The 13,183-nt window shown below is 43.8% G+C and overlaps 1 protein-coding gene across 2 annotated transcripts in view; it reads right to left on the bottom strand.

Moving 5' to 3' along the window:
- The window catches only part of CLPX (caseinolytic mitochondrial matrix peptidase chaperone subunit X), a 41,846-nt gene extending 30,527 nt beyond the window's left edge, over positions 1–11,319 (bottom strand). For both annotated transcript variants that reach the window (XM_003901068.5, XM_009210411.2), the window contains exons 1-3: positions 10,855–11,319; positions 5,298–5,458; positions 4,190–4,307 (exon numbers count right to left, since the gene is read on the bottom strand). In XM_003901068.5, the coding sequence (XP_003901117.2) occupies positions 4,190–4,307; positions 5,298–5,458; positions 10,855–10,933 (358 nt within the window). In that variant the 5' untranslated portion in view covers positions 10,934–11,319. The remainder of the gene's footprint in view (positions 1–4,189; positions 4,308–5,297; positions 5,459–10,854) is intronic.
- Between the last annotated feature and the right edge of the window lie 1,864 nt (positions 11,320–13,183).

Below are 13,183 nucleotides of genomic sequence, written 5' to 3'. Positions count from 1 at the left end.
CAAACCCACAGTTCAAGAGTCAACTGCATTAACATACACAGCTCTCAAAACATTGCATAATGAAAACAAGCAATTTGCGAAAATATGAATATGCTATTTATACTTTAAAAAAAAAAATCACATGTTCAATGAAGATATGTTATAGAACTTTAGCTCCATCTATAAGGGTCTATTCTTTTCTCATAAAGGAGGATGGATATATGCATTCCTCAAGTAATTAAAAATACAAAAAAGTAGGCCGGGCACAGTGGCTCAAGCCTGTAATCCCAGCACTTTGGGAGGCTGAGACGGGCGGATCACGAGGTCAGGAGATCGAGACCATCCTGGCTAACATGGTGAAACCCCATCTCTACTAAAAAATACAAAAAAAAAAAAAAAAAAAAAAAAAATTACAAAAAACTAGACAATTACCTAAACAGGCCATTCATGAAAGAATCACAAGTGACCAAAAAGCATAGATGTTTACGAACTAGTATCCAAATAAATGCAGACTTAAACAAAATGCAGGCCGGGCATGGTGGCTCACACCTGTAATGCCAGCACTTTGGGAGGCTGAGGCGGCTGAATCACCTGAGGTCAGGAATTCCAGACCAGCCTGGTCAACAAGGTGAAACCCTATCTCTACCAAAAACACAAAAATTAGCCTGGCATGGTGGTGGGCACCTGTAATCCCAGCTACTTGGGAGGCTGAGGCTGAGGCACCTGGGGCTGGCACTTGAATCCAGGTGGCAGAAGTTGCAGTGAGCCGAGATCGTGCCACTGCACTCCAGCCTGGGTGAGAACAGCAAAACTCTGTCTCAAAAAAATAATAAAAACAAAAAACAAACAAAAAAGCAGGCTGAGTATCCCTTAACCAAAATGCATGGGACCAGAAGTGTTTCAGAGTTCAAATGTTTTCAAGTTTTGGAATATTTGCAGAAATACACTGGTTAAGCACCCCTACATGAAATCTGAAATCTGAAATGCTCCAATGGAGCATTTCCTTTAAGCATCATGATGCACTCACAAGTTTAAGATTTTGGAGCATTTTGAACTCCAGATTTTCAGACTATGGAAGCTCAACCTGTTAGTAACCTGAGATCAAATAAAACTCTCTTTAGTACTGTGAAGACCCAACTTTTAATGATCAGACACAGAAGGATTCAAAAGGATGCATTCTGAAAAGACTTTTAATATGGGTATGCAAAACTAAGGGAGGAGGGGCTTACTGCACTGCTAGGGCCTACAAATAGTTACAGAGGACAGGGACGGTGTCATGATCATCTGCATATTTTCTGAGCCTAGCGACGTCTGAATCAACACATTTGCTTATTAATTTTGTAAGTTTAAGTGTGTGCTCTTTTTTTTCTTCCCTTCCACATTTTCTACTCCCATATCACCACCCCCAATTAGAATTCTCAAAGCAAACAGGCCTCAGCCTTGAACTGATTACACTATAGTATTTCCACACTTGGTCTAACTAATAATATACAGATACTACTAATATACAGATTCTAGGACCCCATCCCACATCTACAGAATCTTAATCTCTAGGGAAGGATTTTGGAAATCTCTAAGTTTAACAATCACCTTTAGTGACTAATACAACCTGGCAAGTTTTGGAAAGAATGCATAGAAGAAAAATAAATTTAATCCCAAGAGGAGCTAGTTTACCCCTAAAGAATCTCCAGATGGTAGAAATGTACGATATAGGAATTTCTGAATAGCAAATCTTCACTGCTATGTGACCTTGAATGAGTTACTTAAACTTGCTAAATCTCAGTTTCTTCATTTATAAAAAGGAGAATACTCTTTGTTCTGGCAAAATTAAGGTTCCAAGAACAAAACTATATATATTGGCATTTATTAAATATTAGTTTCTTTCCTTTTCTACTCTAAGAAATTATTCTTTTTTCTTTTTTGGAGACAGAGTTTCACTCGTTTCCCAGGCTAGAGTACAGTGGTGTGATCTCGGCTCACTGCAGCCTCTGCCTCCTGGGTTCAAGCAATTCTCATGCCTCAGCTTCCCAAGTAGCTGGGATTATAGGTGCCCATCACCACGCCCAGCTAATTTTGTATTTTTAGTAGAGATGGGGTTTCACCACATTGGCCAGGCTGGTCTCAAACGCCTGACCTCAGGTGATCCGCCTACCTCAGGCTCCCAAAGTGCTGGGATTACAGGCGTAAGCCACCATGCCTGGCAAGAAAGTATTCTTTAGGTCTGTAAACGTTGAAATGTTTCTTTGAAGAAAAAAAAGGAGGAAAATTTCTTGGTTAAAATAGGAGACACTGACCTCATAAATTAAGCAATTTTCAGCCTCTGTATAATTTTATTGTATCACATCAAATTTGTTTAGAAGGTTTTATCATCCAGTTCTACCTTTTTTTTTTTTTTTTGAGATGGAGTTCTGCTCTGTTGCCCAGGCTGGAGGAGTGCAGTGGTGTGATTTTGGCTCACCAGGACCTCCACCTCCCAGGTTCAAGCGATTCTCCGGTCTCAGCCTCCCAAACAGCTGGGACTTCAGATGCACGCCACTATGCCCGGCTAATTTTTGTATTTTTAGTAGAGATGGGGTTTCACCATGTTGAGCAGGCTGGTCTCAAACTCCTGACCTCAAGTGAGCAGCCTGCTTCGGACTCCCAAAGTCCTGTGATTACTGGTGTGAGTCACCGTGCCCAGCCCACTTTCATTTTACGTTGTGATCCAAATTAAGTTTTGTTCAGAACCCCTAATATTCCAGCTATGGGATGGAGCTACTTTAAGTCTTTCCAGTACATAAAAACATACTACATCTAGTACCTTTTCATACGGTGGCCAATTACTGTTAATGGTAAGTGTGAAATTGTAACCAAAGTCTCAATATTAGGATTAGAAGATAGAGAATACCCCCTAGCCAACCATCAGACACTGAAGTCTTATAATCTTAAAGTTTTCTTCAATTGGATTGTAGAGGAAGGCTGACATGGTGGTACAATTCATTATCACTAACTCTAAGTCATGTAAGTAATGAGTTTTTTGATTATTTGATTCATTGATGAAAATATCTGTAGGAGAATCTTTGCATTTCAGAGAGTTACTGACACTAACAGCAAAAGTAGGACAGTTGATTTTTTCCCTTTTTTTTTTCTTTTTTTGAGACAGGGTCTTGCTTTGTCACCAAGCTGGAGTTCAATGGCTGGCTCGCTGCAGCCTCACCTCCCGGACTCAAGCGATCTTCATTATCTCAGTCCCTAAGTAGCTGGAACTATAGCCATGCACCACCAGGCCTGGCTAATTTTTAAATTTTTTTTAATACATATGGAGTTTTGCCATGTTGCTCAGGCTGGTTTTGAACTTCTGGGCTCAAGCAATCTGCCTACCTCAGACTCCAAAAGTGCTGGGATTACAGGTGTGAGTCACAGTGCCCAGCCCTGATTTCTTCCTTCTCCGAGTGTCTGAATCATTAATAATTATCAGATGCTTCCCAGAATTGAGGGCTTACCTCCTTTAGGAAGTACTAAGGGAATTTACCTTAATATATGAATGACTAGCCTTCCCAGCCATGTGATACTCAATATGTATTTGAAGAATGTAGTAATAAATACAGAATAAATAAGTCCTGGTTCTCCTATAGCCTAATGATCACACCCAGAAATTCACAAAATCCAATCTGAAATAAACACAATTAAGCAAAATAAAGAAGCAAATATTTTTCTTAAATTATCTCTTACACAACAGCGCAAAGTATTACCAGTCCTGAGAATTTTCTAGTATACGGTGAACATAAGAGAGAATCAGGTGAGCTCATACAATTTATATATAATTCATATAACATACAAAGTCACATTAATTTATCTATTTCATATAATCCATATTTCTACACATTTAATACAATTTATATATATATATATTTTTTGGAGACAGGGTCTCTGTCACCCAGGATGGGGTACAGTGGCATGATTATGACTACAGGTATGCACCACCAGATATCTGGCCTTTTTTTTTTTTTTTTGTAAAGACAGGTGTCTCAACATGTTGCCCAGGCAGGTCTTGAACTCCTAGGCTCAAGGGATCCTCCCATCTCCACCTTCCAAAGTGCTGGGATTATAGGCATGAGCCATTTGTGCCTGGCCTGTATTTATAAATTTTACATAATTTACATATTTTTATACATTTAATAATTCATAGAAAATGTAGGGAAAAAAGAGCAGAAGAAGATGTAATACTTACACACAAAGGTCTCTACATGTGTGCACAAGCTGCCACATTTAGGACAGCGCAGCTGGTTTCCACCTTTCCCAGAATTCCCAGAGCCTGATTTCTTACTACTTCCCTCACTTGCTGATTTCTAATGTTTATGAAGGAGAAAAAAGGAAGAGTGTCAATTATTAGTTTCAGGCAACCAACTTAAATATAAACAATATTGTTTGTAATTAATTTTATAATTTTCTAAATTTCTAGGATGAAATTATTAATATAATTCTACTATTTCTGGTGTCAGAAGATCTATTTACTTCAAAAATCAAATCAGTTCTAGTAAATGCATGTATATCTGTAGTCTTTTATATAACATGTGTCAACATATATAATAAAGAGTTTTCATTCAATGACTCAGGCACTAGAAAATTTACTAAGAGAAAAAAACTGCATTTCAATGAAATTGAATCAGGAGTTATTATCATGGTAGGTAGTGACTCTGATTATTCTTAGATCCAACTTTTCTCATCTCTAAAATGGGAATAATTTTACCCACATCAGAGAGTCACTGTTAAGATTAAGTACGGATATGTAAGTGCCTCACATTTTGTCTAACATATAAGATTAACTCAAGTGTTAGTCAAATTCACATCATGAAAAAAACTGGTAAGTCACTGACTCAATACAACCACCAATCATCTACTTGCTAGCTACAACATAAAGTTGTACCAGAAATCTGAAATTTTTAGGCTACCAGAGTAGCCCAACATTTAAGTTATACCACGAATCTGAAATTTTTAGATAAGAGGATAAAGTGAGGTTTATACTGTCACAAGTTGTAAGAGTTATATGAAAGCAGGAAATTATGGCTATTCCTAATTCAATCCTACTGACCAACAGTCATTTAATGACACTTCTTTACTACTTTGGGGTGTTAGAAATTTTAATTACTGCTTACTATGTGCAATGCTTATAAAAGTATTTTAAGGTTCAAAATGAAACATCTAATTACGTAAAATTCTTCAGATCATTTTAGCTATCTCATATTGCCTACAGAAAACATATAAGCCAGTAACAGACAGTACTATTACATTTTTTTAAAGGAGGGAACTCACAGGTGCCAATAAGATAAAATAATTACCTTATTTCCATCTCCAGAACCATCTTTACTTATCCCATCTTTTGAGGCAAAGTATGCTGGCGTTTCTGTAAAGGATCTAAGAGGAGCTCTTCGCAGAATCTGAGTTTCAAATGTCCCAAGCCTTCCTAAAACTGATATATGAACACGACCACCAGAAATACCTGAAAATAAAAGGAAATCTACATCAAATATAGATATGCCTCAATAAATCCCCTGGAAACAAAAATTCCTTGAGCATAAAGGAGGTTGAAAAAAAGCTATCATTTTCACAGCAGTAGTATAAACTGAGAGAAAATAATGACACCAACAGAGGCAAAGTCCTTTCAAAAACAGGCCAGGTCTGAGCCTCTGAAAGATTCTAGATAAATAAAGGTGTTTCTTTCAGTATGTGTCCTTTAGAAGTAAGGTAAGATTAACCACGTCATAACAATATGTGGCTTTTTCAAAGTTTGAAGGGAGTTCAACACCTGCCTCACCTGTACGATTTTTTAAAAGGCCATTTATGCCCTATATTCTTATTATTTCTACCAATGAGAATAAACATCTGACAGCAACTCGTCTGTTATTATATAAGAATACTATCTGGGCCAGGTGTGGTGGCTCACCACTGTAATCCTGGCATTTTGGGAGGCTGAGGTTGGCGGATCACTTGAGGTCAGGAGTTCAAAACCAGCCTGGCCAACATGGTGAAACCCCGTCTCTACTAAAAATAATAAAAAAAAAAAAATTAGCCAGGCGTGGTGGTGGGTTCCTGTAATCCCAGCTATTCTGGAGGCTGAGGCAGGAGAATCGCTTGAACTCAGGAGGCAAAGGTTGCAGCAAACTGAGGTTGTGCCACCACACTCCAGCCTAGGTGACAGAGCAAGACTCCATCTCAAAAAAAAAAAAAATCTATAACAATGGAAACAAACTTCAAATGTTCTTTAAGGCAAGGTGTGGTGGCTCATGCCTATAATCCCAGAGTTCGAGACCAGCCTGGCTAGCCAACATGGTGAAACCCTGTCTACTAAAAACACAAAAATTAGCTGGGTGTGCTGGCAGGTGTCTGTAATCCCAGCTACTCAGGAGGCTGAGGCAGGCGAATTGCTTGAACCCAGGAGGTGGAGGTTGCAGTGAGCCAAGATCGTGCCACCGCACTCCAGCCTGGGCAACAAAGGAAGACTCTGTCTCCAAAAAAAAAAAAAAAAAAAAAGTTATTTAAAAAATTGTGTTGGCGGTATGGCTCAAGCCTGTAATCCCAAACTTTGGGAGGCTGAGCGAGGATCACGAGGTCAGGGTCGAGACCATCTAGCTGGCTTGGTGAAACCCGTCTCTACTAAAAAATACAAAAAACTAGCGAGGCCCGAGGTGGCGGGCCTGTAGTCCCAGCTACCGGGAGGCTGAGGCAGGGAGAATAAGCGTGAACCTGGGGCCGGAGCACGGTGAGCTGAGATCCGGCCACTGCACTCTCCCAGCCTGGGGCGACAGAAGCGAGACTCCGTCTCAAAAAAAAAAAAAAAAAAAAAAAAAAAAAGTTATTTAAAAAATTGTGTTATCGGCTGGGCGCGGTGGCTCAAGCCTGTAATCCCAGCACTTTGGGAGGCCGAGACAGGCAGATCACGAGGTCAGGAGTTTGAGACCATCCTGGCTAACACGGTGAAACCCCGTCTCTACTAAAAAACACAAAAACTAGCCGGGCGAGGTGGCGGGCGCCTGTAGTCCCGGCTACTCGGGAGGCTGAGGCAGGAGAATGGTGTAAAAACCCGGGAGGCGGAGCTTGCAGTGAGCTGAGATCCGGCCACTGCACTCCACCCTGGGCGACACAGCGAGACTCCGTCTCAAAAAAAAAAAAAAAAATTGTGGTACTTAGAAGGCAAAATCATAGACAGTGAGTAGAATGGCGGTTCCTGGGGGTTGGGGAAAATGGAGAGTTATTGTTTTAATGGGTACAGAGCTTTAGTTTTACAAGGTGATGGCAATGGTTGCACAATATCAATGTACCTAATACTACCGAACTATACACTAAAAATAGTTAAGTCATGTAAATCTTACATGTATCTTGCCACAATAAAAAAAATTGAAGGAGCCAGGTGCAGTGCTTCACACCTGTAATCCCACCCAGCACTTTGGGAGGTTGAGGTGGGTGGATCACTTGAGGTCAGGAGTTTAAGACCAGCCTGGCCAACATGGTGAAACCCCGTCTCTACTAAAAATACAAAAAGTAGCCAGGCGTGGTGACAGGCACCTGTAATCCCAGCTATTCGAGAAGCTGAGGCAGGAGAATCGCTTGAACGAGGCAGAGGTTGCAGTGAGCGGAGATTGTGCCACCGTATGCCAGCCTGGGCAACAGAGCAAGGCTCCATCTCAAAATAAATAAATAAATAAATAAAGTATCAATCTCAAAAGTTGGCTTAGAAAAAGTAATTGAGGGGGCCAGGTGCAGTGGCTCATGCCTGTAATCCCAGCACTTTGGGAGGCCAAGGCGGGAGGATCACGAGGTCAGGAGATCAAGACCATCCTGGCTAATATGGTGAAACCTCATCTCTACCAAAAATACAAAAAATTAGCTGGGCATGGTGGCACGCACCTGTAGTCCCAGCTACCCGGGAGGTTGAAGCAGGAGAATCGCTTGAACCCGGGAAGCGGAGGTTGCAGCAAGCAAAGATGGCACCACTGCACTCCAGCCTGAGCAACAGCGTGAGACTCCGTCTCAAAAAAAAAAAAAAAAAAAATTGACGGAGAGTGACAGATGCAATCAAAATGACCATTCACCAATCATAAAATTCTCATAAAAATGATAAAGCTCTGTAGCAAACTAATTGGGGTTTCTAACACTTTTTGTGACATGAACCACTTGGGCAGTCTGGTGAAGCCTCCGAATAGATCTCTTCTCAGAATATTTTTAAATGTATAAAAAAAATACATAACAAAACAAATTATAAAGAGGTAGTTATCAAAAAAATTTTTTAAATATTTCTCTTTATTAACAAGCAAAATTAAATAAGATCTAACAGTTTTTTAAATAATTACTATGATTTCAAAGTAGCAAAAAGTATGAACAATATTCTGAAATATCAACAACTATAACGTGGTATGAAAATATTTCTGATTTTGATTGATGACAAAGTCACAGACACTTCTAAGACTACTGTGGATGTGTTGTGAACATTCATAGGCCAAGGAAATCTTATGTTTCAGCTAGAGCTTAGTGAAAATAAAGTTCACAGAACCTCTGAATTCTATGCAAAGACCCTTTGGGGGCCTGTAAACCTCAGGTGAAGAAGCTCTGAAAGCCAAAAAAGAGAAGTATTTCTGTAAAGTGTATTTCACCAGATTACCTGGCAGCAACCAGAAAACACAATTTAAGTTTCACTGTTTACAGAACTTTATCATACAGACAAAGCTTTCTAAATTTCAGAACAACTGTTTTTAAAAAGAAATACTAGTCCAGGTGCGGTGGCTCACGCCTGTAATCCCAGCACTTTGGGAGGCCGAGGCAGGTGGATCACCTGCGGTCCAGGAGTTGGAGATCAGCCTGACAAACATGGCAAAACCCCGTCTCTACTAAAAATATAAAAATTAGTTGGGCGTGGTAGTGCACGCCTGTAATCCCAGTTTACTCGGGAGGCTGAGGCAGGAGAACCGCTTGAACCCAGGAGGCGGGGGTTGTGGTGAGCCCAGATCACGCTACTGCACTCCAGCCTGGGTAACAGAGCAGATTCCATCAAGACAGACAGACAGAGGCCAGGGGCGGTGGCTCACACCTGTAATCCCAGCACTTTGGGAGGCAGAGGCGGGCGGATCACAAGGTCAGGAGATCGAGACCATCCTGGCTAACACGGTGAAACCCCGTCTCTACTAAAAATACAAAAAATTAGCCGGACGTGGTGGTGGGCGCCTGTAGTCCCAGCTACTTGGGAGGCTGCGGCAGGAGAATGGCGTGAACCCGGGAGGTGGAGCTCGCAGTGAGCCAAGATTGCGCCACTGCACTCCTGCTTGGGCGACAGAGCGAGACTCTGTCTCAAAAAGAAAAAAAAAAAAAAAAAAGAAACAAGACGGAAAGAAAGGAAAGAAAGACAGGAAGGAGGGAAGGAAAAGAAGAAAAGAAAGAAACCAGTCGTTTTGAAAGTAAAAAAAAATAACTGCTTATCTCCTATGATTCAAAAGTGTTCACGGACTCTTGGCTAGAACAGATCAAGAACACTTTCAAAGAAGCCGTCCCTGCCCAAAGAGAACACACACATACTTCATCCAACCACTGTCAACTGTATTATTCTTTGTCTACTCCACTAGATTTAAACATGAGGGTGAGGACTTACTCTCCACTCTTACCTCCAGCACTAAAAGACCTGGCACATAGTGGGCCCTCGACAAATATTAATGTATGTCACATAAATGGATTAAAAAAACACTTTAAAGTGTTTGCAAATCGAATTCCTGGAATCGGGACATCTACTGGTTGAGGCTTAACAATGATTTAGGATTAAATTCACTCTCTTACATTTATGTATCATTTTACAAAATGCTTCTGCCCACATTACCTCATTCAATCCCTCCTTGTGTAGTAAAGAAACTGGAAGATATATTTAGTAAACAATAAGGATTTTATAATTGGTTTAAAAGTTAGACAAAAGGGACCTTTTCAGAAATCCATCCAAGGGTCATGAACCGGTAAGTCAAAATAAAAAGAATTTGTCTAGAAGTCAGTGATTATAACAGGATCTAGCCTCGTGGTCTGACATCCATAGATTTGAGGAAGAGAAAAAAAGTTTATTTTCCAGACTCTCTTGGCTGGGGCGCCATTCTTTCACAGCTTCAGATAAACAGAAAGGAAAGGTAAACAACATGCGCCACTCTTAGGAAACTACCTCCCGGTCAAGTTGGGAAAGCCAGCAAAGGACTGCTGAAACACCCAAGGACTTCCGAACCAACTCCTGCGGGACCTCTCCCCATCTCCCCCGCCGCTGTCCTGCGTGCCCCGGGGCTTGCCTGACGCCGCGAAATATTGTGAACCTTGTTTATGTCCCAGTGTCTGGGCCGCACAGTGATAGTAACATCTCTGGTATCGCGCGGCTTGCGTCCGGGACGGTCAGCTGGGTGCCCTGAGTCCTAGGGGACCCTAGCAGGGACAGCCCCTCAGCCGAGCCCCTCCTGGAGCCCTCAACGGGCCCGAGAGGGATCCCGGCCAGGCTGCGGAAGAAGAGCCGCGGCCGGGGCAGGCGGCGGTCCCCGGCAGGGCTGAGTGGGATCTGGAGGCATTTTTTAATAAGAGGAACATTTTGTGCCTCTTTCAGGGTTTCTACGAAGTGGCCGCATTCCGGCCCCAAAGTCAGCGGGCCTGAAAGCGCGCAGGAAGACGCGTGGGAAGGAGTTTACTTCCAATTTGAGCAACGGCTGCTCCAGAGGTCGGTAGAGCCCCATTCCACGGGGAAAGCAGTGGGTGCCAGGCGAAGTGCCGCCCATTCCCTCACACTCCCCGGATGCAGCAGGCCTCGTGCCCTCCCCGGGACCCCCACCCACCGGCCAGTCCACCCCCTCCCCCTAGGCTGAGGGCTCAGGAGTGGCACTATTTCGTTACCTCTCTGCGCGGAGGCGAGTGAGGACATGATGAGCCGGGCGGCAGCTGCGCCGCAAGTACAAGCACCGCAGCTGGGCATTTCCGCGAGGCCTAGGCCGGGGCTTCGCCCCCTGAGGACCTCCGGGTCTCAGCTGCGCGAATCCTGCTCGCAAGGCGCGCTGACTCGGTTCCGAACCCTTCAGCGGGCCCTAGACCCCGTGCAGAGTTCACCTGCCCGACAGCCAGGCCTTCGCGCTTCTGTGCCCCACAGCCGTCTACTCACCAGACACCCAACCCCCCTTCCCTTCCCCTCCTTCTTCCCCCACCCCCAGCCTACCGGGCCCGCGGAGCTTGCGCGCGCCTGCGCCGCAGGCCCGGGGAGGGGGCGGAGGGCGTGGGTACGCGCCGCGTATGCGCGCTGGAGAAGCTACGTGAGGCGAAGGCGAGAGGGCGGTGCCGTGGGCGCGCCAATGAGTGCCCTACGGCAAGCGCCTAGCCTCAACTGCGGCGACTACAGGTCCAGATGCGCATGGTTGCCAAAAGCCCTTTTATCCTAAAGTTGAAAGGTTTTGAGATAGACGCGGAGAGATGCATGCCGGGACTTGTAGTCCCTAGTCGTCATAGTCAAGCTCTTCTTCCGGTCACTTTCGGTGGGCGGCAGGGAAGGTCAAGGTGAGGATGGTAGCTTAACCATCCACGGGGGAAGTCTCTAAAGTACCTTGGTAGCCGCTAGATGCTTCAGATTCACTAAGTTTCTTCCCCCGGGATTCCATATCCTGTGTTCCTTGTCTTATCATTCTCCTTAGTTTCATCACTTGTAACATGGAGGTGGTATTGTCAGTTAGTTCCCTAAGCAACAACTGTTAGGTGGTAACAGCTCCCTCTCCTTGTTCTTTCAGGCCTCGTGGTGATAAAGCTTTCAGCTGTTGGTAGTCCGTGGGTGTTTTACAGTCTTGAGGGTTATCTCCCTCCCTCCCTTCCTCCCTGCCTCCCTCCCTCCTTGTTTAGTAAAGATGAGGTCTCCCTATGTTGCCCAGGCTGGTCTCGAACTCCTGGGCTCAAGTCATCCTCTCCCATTGCCCTCCCAAAGTGCTGGGATTACCGACGTAAGCCACCACGCCCGACTGGTTTTCTTAAACCTGAACACACGCTAGTAAATACTCCCTTCATTAAACCCTTTTCTGTTAGGCTTTGTGTAGGCTTTGTGTAGAGGACTCCGTGCAAACAAGACGTTCTGATAAGTCCTGCTCTTGCAAATGAAGCAGGGCGTTCCTTCCCTGTTAACAGGGAGGACAAAGGAGCCAGCTGCAAACAGCAGACCCTGGGGGCTTGTTTATGTGTAAACATCTTGAAAATCCAGAAAGTCAGGGAAAGGTCAGAAAAACAACAATGTGTGTTGAGACTTGGCAACATTCCACAAAGGACTGTATAAAATAAAGCAGAGTGCGCCATTCGAGGTGGCCGCCATGTTTGTCTTGTCTTGTGTGTTCATTCCTTTGTTTAGGAAACACGCGGACCCCAACACTTTGTTGGAGCACTCTTGCAGGGCTTGCTTCTGCACAGCTAAACAGATGGACCAGCTGCACAAGATGGAGGTTGGTGACAAGTGAGTCACGCCCTTGTCCCATCTGGGTTGGTGCCAGACTGAGTATTTACGTTGTGTATGAGATTCTTATTAACTCTGAACCCCAGAGAAATTGCCAAGTGAGCCTAGGTGCGTTTATTTCTGAGCTTTGCAGGTGGGGATGGGGAGGCAGCAAAGGGAGAGGCAAGACCAGGTCACACAAGTCAGTGAGCCCTCATCAATCTCCATCCAGTCCAGAGAAATGTGGCTTCTATGTCCCTGTGTCTAGCTGTGAGAAGGGTCATTGGCCTTGGCCCTGGCCACAATTTTTTCTCTCTCTTTGGATAGGTGACTCCTGGTACTCCCTCAGCATAGTGAGGGAGTACCACTATGATCTTGAGCCACCATAGTTGCAGAGACTAGAAGAGAGCCCACGTCTTCCCTCACCAAGACTTTGGTCTTCCTCCCGAGTCCATTAATAGAATTCTGAGAGAGGAGAGTCTCCAGTATTCCCTCAATCCAGTGTTTCAAACTATATTCGCAAAATTTCTCAGAAGCTATAGCTTTGTAGTAGAGGTGAAGGAACTAAGTAGATGGACCTTCCCTGCCAACTCCACCATGCCACCCCAAAATCAACCAGAGCAGCTCTGCCTTGAACTATTTAATTACTGGGGTTTTTTTTGAAAATAGTTCTGCATTAAGACAATGTATGAAATTCATTGAGTCAAGGACAAACCTTTCCTTTTATAAATGAACTGAGGGCCTCTGACACCCAATTTAAATTCT

Source organism: Papio anubis, chromosome 7, assembly GCF_008728515.1.
Source record: "Papio anubis isolate 15944 chromosome 7, Panubis1.0, whole genome shotgun sequence".
Classification (NCBI taxonomy): Eukaryota; Metazoa; Chordata; class Mammalia; order Primates; family Cercopithecidae; genus Papio; species Papio anubis.
Note: the sequence above shows the minus strand (reverse complement) of the source record. Positions and strands in the feature narration are given on the sequence as shown.